At 45.0% G+C, this 14,278-nt stretch overlaps 8 protein-coding genes across 8 annotated transcripts; 4 read left to right on the forward strand and 4 right to left on the reverse strand.

The window, feature by feature from the left end:
• Positions 1 to 101: 101 nt before the first annotated feature.
• NRP1 (Nrp1p) lies at positions 102 to 1,685 on the reverse strand (the record flags this gene model as incomplete). The annotated part of the gene is made up of 1 exon (XM_018881530.1): positions 102 to 1,685. One exon carries the CDS (start codon positions 1,683 to 1,685, stop codon positions 102 to 104), a length of 1,584 nt encoding a protein of 527 aa, XP_018734115.1.
• A 1,251-nt stretch (positions 1,686 to 2,936) lies between these two features.
• On the forward strand, positions 2,937 to 5,441 carry VPS34 (phosphatidylinositol 3-kinase VPS34; the record flags this gene model as incomplete). The annotated part of the gene is made up of 1 exon (XM_018881532.1): positions 2,937 to 5,441. One exon carries the CDS (start codon positions 2,937 to 2,939, stop codon positions 5,439 to 5,441), a length of 2,505 nt encoding a protein of 834 aa, XP_018734116.1.
• A 133-nt stretch (positions 5,442 to 5,574) lies between these two features.
• On the reverse strand, positions 5,575 to 6,711 carry SFA1 (bifunctional alcohol dehydrogenase/S-(hydroxymethyl)glutathione dehydrogenase; the record flags this gene model as incomplete). Its single annotated transcript, XM_018881533.1, has 1 exon — positions 5,575 to 6,711. The coding sequence occupies one exon, from the start codon at positions 6,709 to 6,711 to the stop codon at positions 5,575 to 5,577; it is 1,137 nt and encodes a 378-aa protein (XP_018734117.1).
• On the forward strand, positions 5,656 to 6,192 carry AWJ20_4462 (uncharacterized protein; the record flags this gene model as incomplete). The annotated part of the gene is made up of 1 exon (XM_018881534.1): positions 5,656 to 6,192. One exon carries the CDS (start codon positions 5,656 to 5,658, stop codon positions 6,190 to 6,192), a length of 537 nt encoding a protein of 178 aa, XP_018734118.1.
• Positions 6,712 to 7,364: 653 nt separating the features above from the next.
• On the reverse strand, positions 7,365 to 8,087 carry CAB5 (putative dephospho-CoA kinase; the record flags this gene model as incomplete). Its single annotated transcript, XM_018881535.1, has 1 exon — positions 7,365 to 8,087. The coding sequence occupies one exon, from the start codon at positions 8,085 to 8,087 to the stop codon at positions 7,365 to 7,367; it is 723 nt and encodes a 240-aa protein (XP_018734119.1).
• A 1,138-nt stretch (positions 8,088 to 9,225) lies between these two features.
• PAN5 (2-dehydropantoate 2-reductase PAN5) lies at positions 9,226 to 11,874 on the forward strand (the record flags this gene model as incomplete). Its single annotated transcript, XM_018881536.1, has 1 exon — positions 9,226 to 11,874. The coding sequence occupies one exon, from the start codon at positions 9,226 to 9,228 to the stop codon at positions 11,872 to 11,874; it is 2,649 nt and encodes an 882-aa protein (XP_018734120.1).
• A 188-nt stretch (positions 11,875 to 12,062) lies between these two features.
• RKM2 (Rkm2p) lies at positions 12,063 to 13,178 on the reverse strand (the record flags this gene model as incomplete). Its single annotated transcript, XM_018881537.1, has 1 exon — positions 12,063 to 13,178. One exon carries the CDS (start codon positions 13,176 to 13,178, stop codon positions 12,063 to 12,065), a length of 1,116 nt encoding a protein of 371 aa, XP_018734121.1.
• A 621-nt stretch (positions 13,179 to 13,799) lies between these two features.
• AWJ20_4466 (uncharacterized protein) lies at positions 13,800 to 14,207 on the forward strand (the record flags this gene model as incomplete). The annotated part of the gene is made up of 1 exon (XM_018881538.1): positions 13,800 to 14,207. The coding sequence occupies one exon, from the start codon at positions 13,800 to 13,802 to the stop codon at positions 14,205 to 14,207; it is 408 nt and encodes a 135-aa protein (XP_018734122.1).
• Positions 14,208 to 14,278: the final 71 nt, after the last annotated feature.

Below are 14,278 nucleotides of genomic sequence, written 5' to 3' on the forward strand. Positions count from 1 at the left end.
CGAGCGGAGCGAAAGGAGCAATGGGGTCTGGGGCAGAGCCCCAGCCACCGGAGGCTAAGCTAAGTGTTCATGCTTCACATATGCTATATTAAATATATACATTACCAGCCCGGTTGAACCCCGGGTAGTGGTCCCGAGGCTTGTCGGAGCTGCGGGTAGCCCGTGTCAGTAGTGGCTAGAGGTTGGGTATATTGGTTGGCACTGAATTGAGGCTGCTTGGAATAGCTCGGAACACGGTTGTGTTGTGGATTGACCGGTCCCCCAGTGGTTGCAGCAGTAGCTCTGGGAGCTCCACATCGTAAACAGTAGATATTCTTCGCAAAGTTGTGGTAGTTACACCCATCAGCTCCGCATTTCCAATCACCAGCTCGGAAAGGAACTGAAGGAATGCCTGTCAAATTACCACCACTTGGTAGGGAACGGATTTGATTAGGGCCAGTAGTGGCTCCATTATTATTCAAGACACCATAATTACGCGAAGTGGAGTTAACATTATTCATAGTATTACTGGCCACCTGATGGTTAAGATGCTGCGGGTGGTTCATAAGATGCATTTGTTGTGATTGGGGTTGAGTTTGCTGCTGTTGTTGTTGGTATAATGTTTGCTGAGAAGCTGATGCAGCATTTGTAGAACTTGAAACGGTGGGGTTGAGAGACTGAGCCATCCCTACCTGCTGTTGGTAGTCACTAGAGCCCGAATAGAGAGCGATATTCGACTGGCTACTGTTGTTACGGTTGTGATTGACGTTGCTACCAGAGGATATACTGGTTTGGGTAGGAGACGGGTAGCTACATCTAAAGCAGGCAGTACGACGCTGGAAATTAGAGAATCCACACGAAGGACACGTCCAGTCGCCAGGACGAGGTCTGTTTTTGCTCGGTGGGAAGGGAGAGAGGATTTCCTGGGCTCGCTCTAATACCCGATTACTAGAAGGAGAGATCTCGATAGCACGATCATTGAGAGCACGACCGTTCATCGACAGACTGGCCATGGCATCTTCGTGCGAGGAGAACAAGGCAAACCCTGCTTCGACTGATCGATTTGGATCAGGGGTTCTCAAGGTCCAGAAGCTGATGGGTCGTCCTCCATACTGAGTAAACCAGCTCTCCAGTTCACTTTGAGTTGTATCATGGGGTAAATTACTGAGGTGTAAAACTTTGGAGTTCTCATTTATAAAGGCCGCAAGATCTGCAGCGGTATCAACAGGTCGTGTAAGAACATCGGGGTGTTGATCAGATGGTTGTGACTTTTGAATCAAAGCTCGTAGGATCTGTGTGCTTAGATGAGCAGCATCAATAGCCCTTCGAGATTCAGTAGCACTTGGTACTACAGACCTATTGCCAGATTTAGCATCCATAACATCCAAGGCGACATAAATGCTTGAAATTGAAGCAGCAGAGTAAGGAATACTTTCTGGATGGTGGGCCTGCCAGCGTGTGTATTCAGACCTCAAGTCGAAATATTTAGGGTGCCTTAAATAGGGAGGTAAAATGACACCTTTATCATGGGCTTCTCGGGCCAGTTGAACCCTTAAATCAGATCCATTTAGAGTAACAAATGCAAAATCGGTTCCTTTTGAAATAAGAGTCTCTTGTAAATAGTTGTCGAATGCCATAATTCCCTCTCTAAAAGAAGGAGCATTCTTTACAGAGTCCCATGTTAATGTGGTTAATGATGTGCACATAGATGTTATTGGAGTATTTAGCGGGCGCATCAAAATGCTATCACTAGCGAACTCATTTAGAGTCGACGCTTGGATCATGCTCCAACCGAGCTCAATAATCTCAGAAGAGTCTTTTGTGACATAGAGCCCGCTATCGTCGCATGTTGTAGCCAGATGTACTACAACATAAACTTCTATCATAACTAGAACAGCTTCCAGCAGAGATCAATTCATAAGTGTCAATAATTCTTAAATTTGTAAGATTAGGTCTTTTGAAACCAAAACCGTTTTCTCTATTATTTTTGAATGCTGAACTACCCAAATCCAACTTTCAACTTTTCAAAACTCTTTTATTAGGATACCAAGTTTCGAAGCCAGAGAGCCAAGTAAGCTATGAAGAGTCTTAATGAAGATCTTCAGCTGGTCTGTAGGCCAAGTAATCGACAGTCGATCTGTTGATGCGGCTGTTTTGCGCCACTTGAGCCGCTATGATTGATAAGATAAGAACCACCAAGCACAAAAGCTGTTAAAATAAAGTCTTATAACTTATGTTAGCTCTTAATAACATATTCAATCCCTTCCCACTTTACTAGTTTGATTATTCAAGTGTTTTATCAGCGAGATATATTGAATATTGTCTCACATTCAAGTCCTTGAAAATAAGCAGCTTAATCAATCTGCAGGGGCAGTGTGCCCTAGCCCAAATCAATACATCAGGCATCAACAATCTCACATCACACATCTTATCTTGAATATACATTGGAAACTTGAGACCAGTAGAGCAATAGGAAATCCATTTGTAGTATGGATGGCAAGGCATTTTCGTTCTATCTCTCGCGAGATGTGGACGTGCCACTTCGAGTGAAGATGTGAGTTGTGTTTAGATTGAGCGATGGGGGCAAACGTCTCGGACTCCGTTTTGCTCGAGTAATGTGTGAAATCAGGGGTCAGCTTTGACTATAAATTCTGTAATCAGTTGTACTAACATTTGAAAGTGGTTCACTGGAAGGAGAAAAGAGACGTCTGTTGTATTCGGAGGTCGTGGAGCATCCAGAAAACGCAATGCTTGCATCGAATATGAGGTAAGTACGGAGAGCATCATGATCCGTCAAATTTGAACCTTAGAATGATTCCCCAATTTTCAACATCTATAATCCTTTTAAAGTGAAGAAAATAGATAGGGTGCAATTTTTGGGGTAAATTACGGGGAAACTGACTGACTTTAAAATATCTCTCAGAGACACTAACAAATCCAGCTCCGTATCAGATCTTATGGTTACTGTACAAGTATATGCGGATAGTAAACCACTGACTATACCCGTATCTACGCCCTATAAATCGTTTAGGAATTCTAGGAAATGGAACGAGTGGTTGGAGTTGCCAATCAAATTCAGTCAGCTGCCCCTAACATCGCAGTTGGCTATCACCATCTGGGACTACTCAGGAGGCAAAGATTTAGTGTGTTATGGTGGTACAACGGTCAAGTTGTTTCAGAGTACAGACTGTACGATAAAAACAGGACGACAGAAGTTAAAGGTCTGGCTTGACAGAGAAGCAGATGGACATAGTAACAGCACGACGGATAGTACCATTGTCTCGGAACAGGAAATGGACAGGCTTGAGAAGCTGATTAAAAAGCATGAAGCGGGAGATTTACCCATGGTGGACTGGCTGGATAATTTAACATTTCGCAAGATTGAACAAATTAATAAGAACCAGCGGCCAAATAATGAGCATGAGAATATTCTCTATGTGGATTTGGTACAATTCGACTTTCCAGTAGTATTTTCCGACATCGAATATTCTGTTTATGGCAACGGTTTGCATGGATATGTGAATCAACGACGTGCCATTAATAGCACACCAGCAAGTGCCGGTTTAAATAGCGACTTGAATAATGAACAAGCAGCAATACATCCGTCTAATGCTAAACAACTTAGTGGTGCTACGACTCCTATACCAGCACCTCTTCCAGTTAAAAAAGCAGAAAGTGCAAAGTCCCTAATCATAGTAAATGATCCAGAGCAAAATCGCGAAAATCCAATTGAGTCGAAATATAGACGACTAGTGCGAAATCACAAGTCCAATCAGTTCGACCAAGAATTAAAACCGAACGCTAAGATCAGAGATGAGTTGAATGTAATTATCAACTCTCCAGTACAGGAACTTACGGTAGACGAGAAGAACTTGTTGTGGAAGTTTAGGTACTATTTAACCCGTCACAAACAGGCACTTACTAAGTTCCTACAAGCTGTCAGTTGGGAAGATGCTGTGGAAGCACGTCAAGCTGTGGAAATGTTACCCCGTTGGGCAGAAATTGGGGTAGATGATGCTTTAGAGCTGTTGGGACCTGCATTCACCGATCCAAATGTACGGTTGCATGCAGTCAATAGACTCCGCAAAGCCAACGATCAAGAATTGGAATTATATTTATTACAACTAGTAGAAGCACTCAAGTTCGAATATCAGCCAAAGGAAATTATCAACAAACCAGGCACTTCGTCAGCACATAGAAACCAAGCTCCTGTAGCACAAAAGGCGCATTTGGCAGGGTTTTTGATTGGACGAGCCGTCAAAAATCCAATTCTTGGTAACTATTTCTACTGGTATTTGGCGGTCGAAGCGCAAGAAAAAACTGAAACTGCTGAAACTATTTTCCAGCCTATATTGAATCAGTTTCTTTTATCTTTGCAAAGTCAACCGCCTGCTCCTGGTAGTGACTTGCCGCCTACAGAAATATTGCGAGCGCAAATCAAGCTCATGCGAAAGCTTCTTGATGTAGCAAGAAACATTCGACAATCAAAAGAAGCCCGACCAAAGAAAGTAAGTAAATTACGTGCGTACCTTGCAGAATCAAAAACTGGGCTTGTGTCGTTCCCACCGATTGCTCTACCACTCAATCCAACCGTTAAGGTAGTGGGCTGCATTCCCGAAGACTCCAACGTATTTAAGAGTAGTCTGTCGCCTATTAAGGTGACATTAAAGGCTGAAGATGGCTCTTTATATCCTATAATTCTCAAGTCAGGTGATGACTTGAGACAGGATCAGCTAGTCATTCAGATCATCACGCTTATGGATCAATTACTACGCAACGAAAATCTCGACCTCAAGCTTACCCCGTATCGCATCCTAGCTACAGCTACTAAAGAAGGAGCATTACAATTTGTTCCGAATGAAACAATTGCTCATGTTTTGGCAGAGTATCATGGCATTCTTCCATATCTTCGCAATCATAACCCCGACGAGTCGAATGAGTTGAAGATCAAGCCTGAAGCGATGGATACATTTGTTCGATCTTGTGCTGGCTATTGTGTCATCACTTATATCCTTGGTGTAGGAGACCGGCATTTGGATAATCTTCTTATTTGTCCTGATGGCCATTTCTTCCACGCTGATTATGGCTATATTCTAGGTCGAGACCCCAAGCCGTTTCCACCAATGATGAAGCTTCCATATCAACTCATTGAAGGAATGGGTGGTGCTTCGTCAGAAAACTATGACAAATTCCGAAGCTACTGCTTCACTGCATACACCACATTGCGTAAATCGGCCAATTTGATTCTCAGTTTGTTTGCTCTTATGACGGAGTCATCCATTCCAGATATCATGTTTGAGCGTGAAAAGGCTGTTCAAAAAGTCAAAGAGAAGTTCTGTCTTGAAATGACCGAGGCAGAAGCAATGATCCATTTCCAGAACCTCATTAATGCATCTGTCAACTCGCTGGTACCAATCATGATTGACAGACTCCACAGTCTTGCCCAGTACTGGAGGGCATAGACGCTCATTCCACGTAGTAATCAAGAACAAACTGTCCAGGACTACAAACTCAGCAATCGAATATGGGAGCATTTTTATATTTATTATTTCTGAGTTATGATTTTTATGAAACTACGTTAAATACACCTACACCCTATTGATGGTAAGAGAGAACAGCACGGATACAGTCTCCAGCATGCATGTCTTTGAAAGCGGTGTTGACTCCATCCAAAGAATGACGGTGGGTGATGAACTCCTCGACCTTGAGAGTACCTTTCATGTAATCCTCAACAAGACCAGGGAGTTGAGAACGACCCTTGACACCACCAAAGGCAGAACCTCTCCAAACACGACCAGTAACCAATTGGAAGGGACGAGTAGAGATCTCCTTACCAGCAGCAGCAACACCAATGATAATAGATTGACCCCAGCCCTTGTGACAAGCCTCCAAAGCACTGCGCATGACATCGACATTACCAGTACAGTCAAAGGTGAAGTCAAGACCACCGTCAGTGACTTCAACCAAGTGCTCAGCAATTGGCTTGTCCACAGTCTTGGGGTTGATGAAGTCGGTAGCACCGAACTTGGTAGCCCATTCCTTCTTTTTGTCATCAACGTCGATAACAATGATCTTACCGGCCTTACGAGCAGCAGCACCTTGAACAACCGACAAACCAACACAACCAGCACCAAATACAGCAACAGAGTCGCCCTCTTGGACATTGGCAGTAATGGTAGCAGCACCATAACCAGTAGTGACACCGCAACCTAACAAACAAGCCTTATCAAGAGGAGCCTTCTCATCAATAGCGACAACTGAGATATCAGCAACAACAGTGTACTCAGAAAAGGTGGAACAACCCATAAAATGAAGCAATGGCTTGCCCTTGCAAGTAAAACGACTAGTTCCATCGGGCATGACACCCTTTCCTTGAGTAGCTCTGATCTTACCACACAAATTGGTCTTACCAGACTTACAGAACTTACATTCCTTGCATTCTGGGGTATACAAAGCAATGACATGGTCACCGACCTTGACACTGGTAACACCTTCACCAACACTCTCAACAATACCAGCACCCTCGTGTCCAAGAATAATGGGGAAAGCACCCTCGGGATCGGATCCTGACAAAGTATAAGCATCAGTGTGACAAACACCAGAATGCAAGATCTTGATACGGACTTCGTGAGCCTTAGGAGGAGCCACCTCGATCTCCTCGATGGTCAGGGGCTTACCAGCCTCCCAGGCAACAGCAGCTTTACAAGTAATGGGTTTTCCAGCAGTTGACATTGTGATTGATTTTGTATTGTACGAATTAGCTGAAATCTCAACTTTTAAATACAATTGCAGAAATCAGGAGTAGGTTGCTCGGCAATATATATATGCGCAATAATCACCACTAGTACAAATAAATTTAGAATGCGGAAGCGATAAGCGGCAACATTATCCGGTCGGTGCGGCTTAACCTTCCTGTCTGAGTCAGCCCTGGCTCCGTTGCTTATGTCTCACATGACCGGCTACTGGGAAACTGGTGCCGGTCGAGTTCTCTTGCTCGTGTCCAACGGTGCTTGTCTACCTCCGTCCGCCACACTTTGTCATCATCTCCGTGATCTGCGGAAATGAAATGGTATCTCCGGCTTGGGGGTCTGCCTCCGGCGGCTGGGGCTCCGCCCCAGACCCCGTGGCTCCTGCTTCGCAGGAGATTGATTCGGCAGTCGGATTTTACTCTTATTTTGGGAGAAAGAAATCAGGTTTGGCGGCTGTGATTATTTGTCAGAGTCGTTCATTGGCATTTTACAGGTGCAGGTTCGTGATGACAGGATCTGCAGGGTCCCGACGCACGACTCGAGCGCAGCGAGAGGAGCCACGGGGTCTGGGGCGGAGCCCCAGCCGCCGGAGGCAGGTCCCCAGTCAGTAGGAAATTGTCTGTTCTATTGGCGTGGCTACGATAACTTCGACTTGACCCGGTTCTTGCGCTTAATATAAATATAGAGGGCCACTATGAAGCCAATGGGCGGAAGGAGCCATTCGGAGAGTGAGATGATGATGTTGGGTTGCATTTGCGACACAAGAGCGTCGAGCTTGGCGTAGAGTGAGTCCAGTGAGGCCTCGTTTTTGATGACATAGTCGGCCAGAAGTCGTTTTTCTGCTATCGGCATTTGGCTAGCAATTCGTTTATCCGCATCGTCTTCTGACAGGTGGGGGTCTCTTTTGAGCAGTCGTTCTCGTTGCTGTTCATTGCTACAAGAAACAACGACAGAAACTCCACAGTATGCATCCAGTTTACTTTCGAATAGTAATGGGACGTCCAAAATCACCATTTGACACCCCTTAACCCAAGCCCAAATTACTTGGCGGGCCATCTCTAGTCGAACTGCCGGATGAGTAATGGAATTTAGCACTTTGCGTTCTTTTTCACTTCCAAATGCCACCTTTCCAAGAACAGGACGGTTTAAATTACCATTTTCATCGACCAGCGACTGTCCCTCAGGAACCAGGGGCGTGAAATGATCCACAATCTGTTTATATGCCTTGGTACCGGGCTCCACAACCTGCCGAGCAATTAAATCTGCATCGACAATAGTGAGGTTATGTTTCTGAGCAAGATATTTGGATACAGTGGATTTACCAGTTGCAATGCCTCCGGTGAGACCTACAATCAGCATCTTCTACTTCTTGTCTGCTGTGATAAGGCTCCTTAGTGAAAAATGAAAATGAAAATCAGTAGAGGTATTCAAGTCTTTTATAAATCAAAACAGCGAGCAAGAAATAGTGCTTCAGTGTGTTCAATCAGTGGTCAATACGATTTTTGAGGTCTGCTCGTTTGTCAGGTTGTTGCCTCGGATAACCTTCACGAGGTCTTTTAGAGCTTATCATAGTGGGGCTGCCGAGATCTGATCTCACACACCCCGCATCCTGCATCGACGCTATTAGGCACGGCTTCTCAGGGGGTGGGTGTGCCTCCGGCGGCTGGGGCTCTGCCCCAGACCCCGTGGCTCCTCTCGCTGAGCTCGAGTCGGGGCGTGGGGTCCTTGTATGTGCTTTTTTAGCGTCCATGGGTGTTAATTTTTATGTTTGACACCTAGATTGCTTATATGGTTTATAAATAGGCTGTATCCTTCGGAGAATCCATTGTTGCAGTTAATTCATAGGACTTGAAATCATGTGATTATAAATAATCATCAAAATGAAAAGAAACTAACCAGATCTCCTGCTTTAAATATACTCAAGTTTTCAAGGTAAAGAGCCAATTGAATCTCTGAGCAGTTAAAGTGGATCACTGGCGGTCGAGTCAAACTAGCCAAACGTCACAGCCCTCAAACCAGCCCTCAAACCACAAGAAAACCTCCGCCACAGAGCTCCCCACCTCCGACGCCCGACTCGAGCACAGCGAGAGGAGCCACGGGGTCTGGGGCGGGGCCCCAGCCGCCGGAGGCAGGTCCCCGAAAAATGCTAGTACGTCATAAGTGGACCCTTGCTGCACGGCTGAGTGGAAATTTATTTTATATATGCTTGCTTTATTTGTTAATGAAGATGGCGATCGCAAGCTATAAGCATATGCCAGGAACCGAACTAAGGGGGCTTTGTTTGCTATTGTTGCTTATGACTAAATTTAAATATTGAGAGTTGGTTTGGTTTTTATTTGTTTTCTTTAGGCAAGAAACAAGAATTCCTATTTAAGCGTGGTGTGCTGTCACGAAAGTGTCTAACTGGATCAATAGCATTATTAAACAGACGTTTATTGGTTAGATCGGCCAGTAATTGAGTATTGAGTTGAAATAATAAAAATCTCAGAATTGATCAATGGCTTCGTCAAAAATATTTATTCTTGGAGCTGGCAGTGTTGGAAGCTTAGTTGCGACCAGCATTGAATCCACTATTCCTAAATGTGCAGATGTTGCCCTGGTTCTTAAGTCAAAAGAGAGGTTGCAGCACTATATTCACCATGATTCGACTCTCAGATTATGGCGAAATATTGGCTCGCAAATGATGATTGAAAAGAAGATTCCTGCCCATGCTCAGTACCCGAAACTTGGGAATAGCACTGACAGACCATTGCCCATTGAAAACTTAATTGTCACTACTAAGGCTACTCAGACTGAATCAGCCATTAGGGCCATATTACCATCTATTACTCCCAATACAAGGATATTATTATTACAAAATGGCATTGGCACTTATGAGAAGCTATGTGAGAAGTTCTGGCCTGAAAAGTCGTCGAGACCATATTTTTTGCTCGGTATTACATCTCATGGAGTACGTCCAGCAGATATTCCATGGACTTATAAGCATGTCGGTAATGGTGATCTTAAACTGACCCAGGTGCCTGATTCTGTCGACCCTCTACAGGTGCTACAATTGCAATCACAATCACATACACATACATATACCCACTCACAGTCGCAGAAGGGCGAATCTGATCTGGACTATTCTCACCGCGAATATACCACATCTGTAAATGGAGAACCAACAGCCTCGGAGGAATCTGTCAAATCTGATCAAATAGATTTTGATGTTAATCTGCATAAAGCACGCAGAGGTCAACCTACCGACTCGGAGGAATCTGTTAAGGCTGATTATTCGGGATTACAGATTCATCTTGAGAAAATTCGCAAGGGCAGCCCGACAGACTCGGAAGAAGCAGTGAGAGCAGAATATTCAGATCTCGATGTTAATTTACAAAAAGCACGTAGAGGCGGCCCTACTGACTCTGAAGAATCGGTAAGAGCCGATACTGTACAAGACCCATTACCATATTCAAAACTATCATCCCGTGTTAATATGGATATCAGTACCCCAAGACCAACTGAGTCGGAGGAGGCTGTGAAATCCGAGTATTCTGAGGCAGAGATTATAGTTAAGAAGGGCAACGAAGTTTATTACACTGAATCTGAGGAGGCAGTAAAAGCAGACTATTCAGACCCGTTGCATCCTCATCAAAGGGCAAGTTCACGAATTGGGTCTGTACAACCCAATATAGAGCATACACATGAGCCTACTGACTCCGAAGCATCGGTTAAAGCAGAGTACAGCGATCCATTGCATCCTCACCAAAAAGCCAGTGCTCAAGCTGGTTCTGTACAACCCTGTGTGGACGATACTAGTGCTCCGACCGACTCCGAGGCATCTGTTAAGGCAGATTACCATGATCCACTGCAACCCCACCAGAAGGCCAGTTCTAAGGTTGGTCACCAAAGCAGCGAGTCATCTCAGCCAAATATTGAACACACTAGTGACCCTACTGATTCTGAGGTATCTGTCAAGGCCGATTACGAAGATCCCTTACACGAACATCAGAAAGCCAGTGCCAAAGCCAGTGGCTCTGTACAGCCAAATGTCGACCATAGTCAAGAAGTTACTGACTCCGAGGCATCTGTAAAAGCTGACTATAGTGACCCATTACACCCTCACCAAAAAGCCAGTGCCAAGGCAAGCAGCTCCGCAAGTCCTAATGTCGAACACACCAGTCAACCTACTGATTCTGAAGCATCTGTTAAAGCTGAATATCATGATCCATTACATCCTCATCAGAAAGCAAGTGCCAAAGCCAGCAGCAAAGTTAGTGGTGATTCATCTGATCCTAGCGTCAAACATACAAGCCAGCCCACTGACTCTGAAGAGTCTGTAAAGGCTGATTACGAGGATCCATTACATACACACCAGAAAGCCAGCTCTCGAACTGGGTTTGTGGGGCCCAATGTTGAGAATACCTCGGACCCGACTGACAGTGAAGAGTCCGTCAAAGCTGACTACTCTGATCCATTAAATCCATACCAGAAAGCAAGTGCCAAGGTTGGCCAAGTGGAACCAAATGTCTACGACACTACTGACCCGACCTTGTCAGAAGCATCTGTTAAAGCTGACTATGCTCCACCGCTTGTTGACAGCGAGCATCATCTGCTAACGTCACAAGACCTACCAGCTATCTTTAAAGCTCTGTTATCTACCAAATCACTCCTGAACGCACGAGTGCTTCCATACTCTGAATTCAAGGTTGCACAATACGAAAAACTCATTGTGAACGCAGCTATCAACCCCTTGACTGCTATATTCCGATGCACTAATGGCCAACTGTTGGAGATGGAGAATTCAGAGAAAGTTCTCTACGACATTGTCAAAGAGAGTTGCTCGATTCTGAAGACCCATGCTCGTGCTACCTTCGCGGAAGACGACCTACTACTTGTAAATACCCAATTGAATCCCCATCGCATGCTCCGTGTCGTTCAGGACGTGTGCCGCTCGACTGCCAACAACAAATCGTCGATGCTGGTTGACGTCGAGCGAGGAAACTCTACCGAGCTCCCCTACATCAACGGCTACCTAATCGAGCTTGGCAAACAGCACCGCAAGCGAACGGACCGCAACTCCATGTTGGCTCAGCTCGTCCAGATCCAACTGGCCATCTCGCGAAAATCCGAAAAGAGCTACGTTCCTCTTTCCCTTGATATTTAAAGAATTAACTCGAATTAATCTTGCCGTAACGGATGTGCCTCCGGAGGCTGGGGCGCTGCCCTAGACCCCGTAGCTCCTGCTTTGCAGGAGGTTGCTGGGACCGTGAAGTTTCGACTCGAGCGCAGCGAGAGGAGCAGCGGGGTCTGGGGCGGAGCCCCAGCCGCCGGAGGCAGTCCGAGGTCTGTGATTTACTTTTCATTCGTCAATGCATTAGTTATTTCCAGCATTCCCCGGGTGACATCGTTAAGGGGAAGTCGAGCCAGCTCTCGCGATTTCGTCTCGAGGATTTGTTGGAGGACCCGGCAATTGCCGGTCTTGTATTTGGATCCGTCGCTTCGACCTGAGCACAGCATTTGTAGACCAGGAGGAATGCCATCGGATGAAGGTTCTTGAAGGCATGAGAGCGACACTTCAGTACGGAAGGAGGGCCCCTCTTTATTCACAGTGTAGTCACCAAGATATCCTAGTTCTTCTAAAACCGATTTTTGACTGGTCGTCAGGAGCTGCAGAATTTCCTGCGTGATATCGACAGTATCCCATGGGTTACTGGGGATTGTGAACCCGTACTCGCAGAGCAGGAACGTGTTATCATGAGGACCGTATCCTAGTAATATCTCGTCTCCGGGAGAATAGTGTTTGCGTGCAGTCACGACCATACCCACGGCAGTCACATCGACTTTGACACTGTCTTGTTCGCCGAGAGATGTGTGGTTTAGGAAGTCTATAAATGGTGCCATGGTCATGTTATCAGCTGGTGTACCATCAGAGCCAGGAAGGGTCATATATAGACAGCGAGAGTTGACGCACATCCAAGCACGTAGAAACTCGTTATATTCGATGTTGGTCTCACTGTCGCTATCTGAAAGTACCCTCTTCACAGCCTCGAAATCATCAAGAAATGTATTTTTCTGTTTCGACACATGGCTTTGAACTGAAAGAGGCATTGATTTCAAGTCTTCAGGAGTCATACCTAAAGGAATGCCTTGGAATGATTCTTTTGTAGGGAGCTGGGATAGAAATGGATACCAATAGTTATCTGCGTCATTGCAATATAAGGTGATGACAAGCGCCAGTATCTGGTGCGAGTTCAGTTTGTTCCAGTGAGGAGTCCATTTTGGACAGGTGACTTTAATTGACAATTTATTCAGTAGTTGTCTTCTACGAATCACCACCAGCTGAGTACCAGGAGTGATGGCTTGTGTGCTTATGACAGACCGCCCGCGGCCAGGGATATCTTGAACTGCTATTTTCGGGGAAATAACAGCATTACCCTTTTTCAGCCAAGTTTCTAAATTTGAAGCCATCAGACCCTCAGTGAAAGTGATTCTGACTGCTCAGAATCTCTCGTTCCATGTCAGATCAGATCAGTTTCGTAGAACATGACTTCTTTTCTAGGCAAAGAGCCCTAACATCTAACGGTCTTGCTAGTGGACCCTGATCTGCAAAACTTTACTGGTCGCAACATGAGAATATGTGTTGTTCTGAAGTATTCGGCAAAAAAAGGAATTTGGATATTGTCGAGCATAGAAATAACTAGTGAGACTCAAATCTGACATTCACTTTTTAATACAGCTTCTTGTATAATCGTATTGACTATTGTTTAGGTTTCGGGAGGGCTTGCTGGTGCATTTAAATCCTAGTCTGATCAGTTTTTCTCCGTTTAGTTGAATTGATATCTTTTAGTAGTTCATAAAAGAGGTATAAGCTCTCAAATTTTTGAAATAGACGAGGTTGAGCCTATATTTCCCCCTATATTTTGAAGCGGCTACTATCCTACTGTTGCCTTGACCCTAACCTCTTACAGGTAATAAGAGATCAGATGCGGATGAAGCAGATATAGTACTACACTTCATCTTTGCCATTTTAACCCCTGTCCAAAGGAAAGTAAAGAACAAAATAGGGGACTAGTTACTTGATATCCGACAATGGCTGGATCTGATTACGATTACATTAAAGATCTATTACAATATCTGGTGGAATGTCCTGAAAAATTCAACTTCAAAAGCAGCCCTGCTGCCGCCACTGATTTAAGGCGAGCTTTGTTCAGGGCAGCATCTGTCAATGGTAAATATATTGGCATGTTTTTTCCAGAATTAAGTACAGATTCACAGAGCATAGTTGACGGCAATGACGATATTAGTGATGAGATGAGTCGAGCTGATGATGATGGAATGGGAAAATGGGAGCGAGACCGCAAGCGGCGTAAGAGCCCCGAACGAAATTGGATCATGAGCGACTCGTCTCGAGATCCAGCTAATGTGGATCCTTCACATCCCGGTAGACCATGTGGAAGGAAATTTCGGAAGGGTGAACCAACATACAGATGTTTGTAAGTATAGATGGAATTACGCCTCTCCTTGTCTCTATCACTATGTTGGCTGTCATGGGTTGATGGTCATATATA

The sequence above is a fragment of the Sugiyamaella lignohabitans genome, chromosome C, assembly GCF_001640025.1.
Source record: "Sugiyamaella lignohabitans strain CBS 10342 chromosome C, complete sequence".
NCBI lineage: Eukaryota > Fungi > Ascomycota > Dipodascomycetes > Dipodascales > Trichomonascaceae > Sugiyamaella > Sugiyamaella lignohabitans.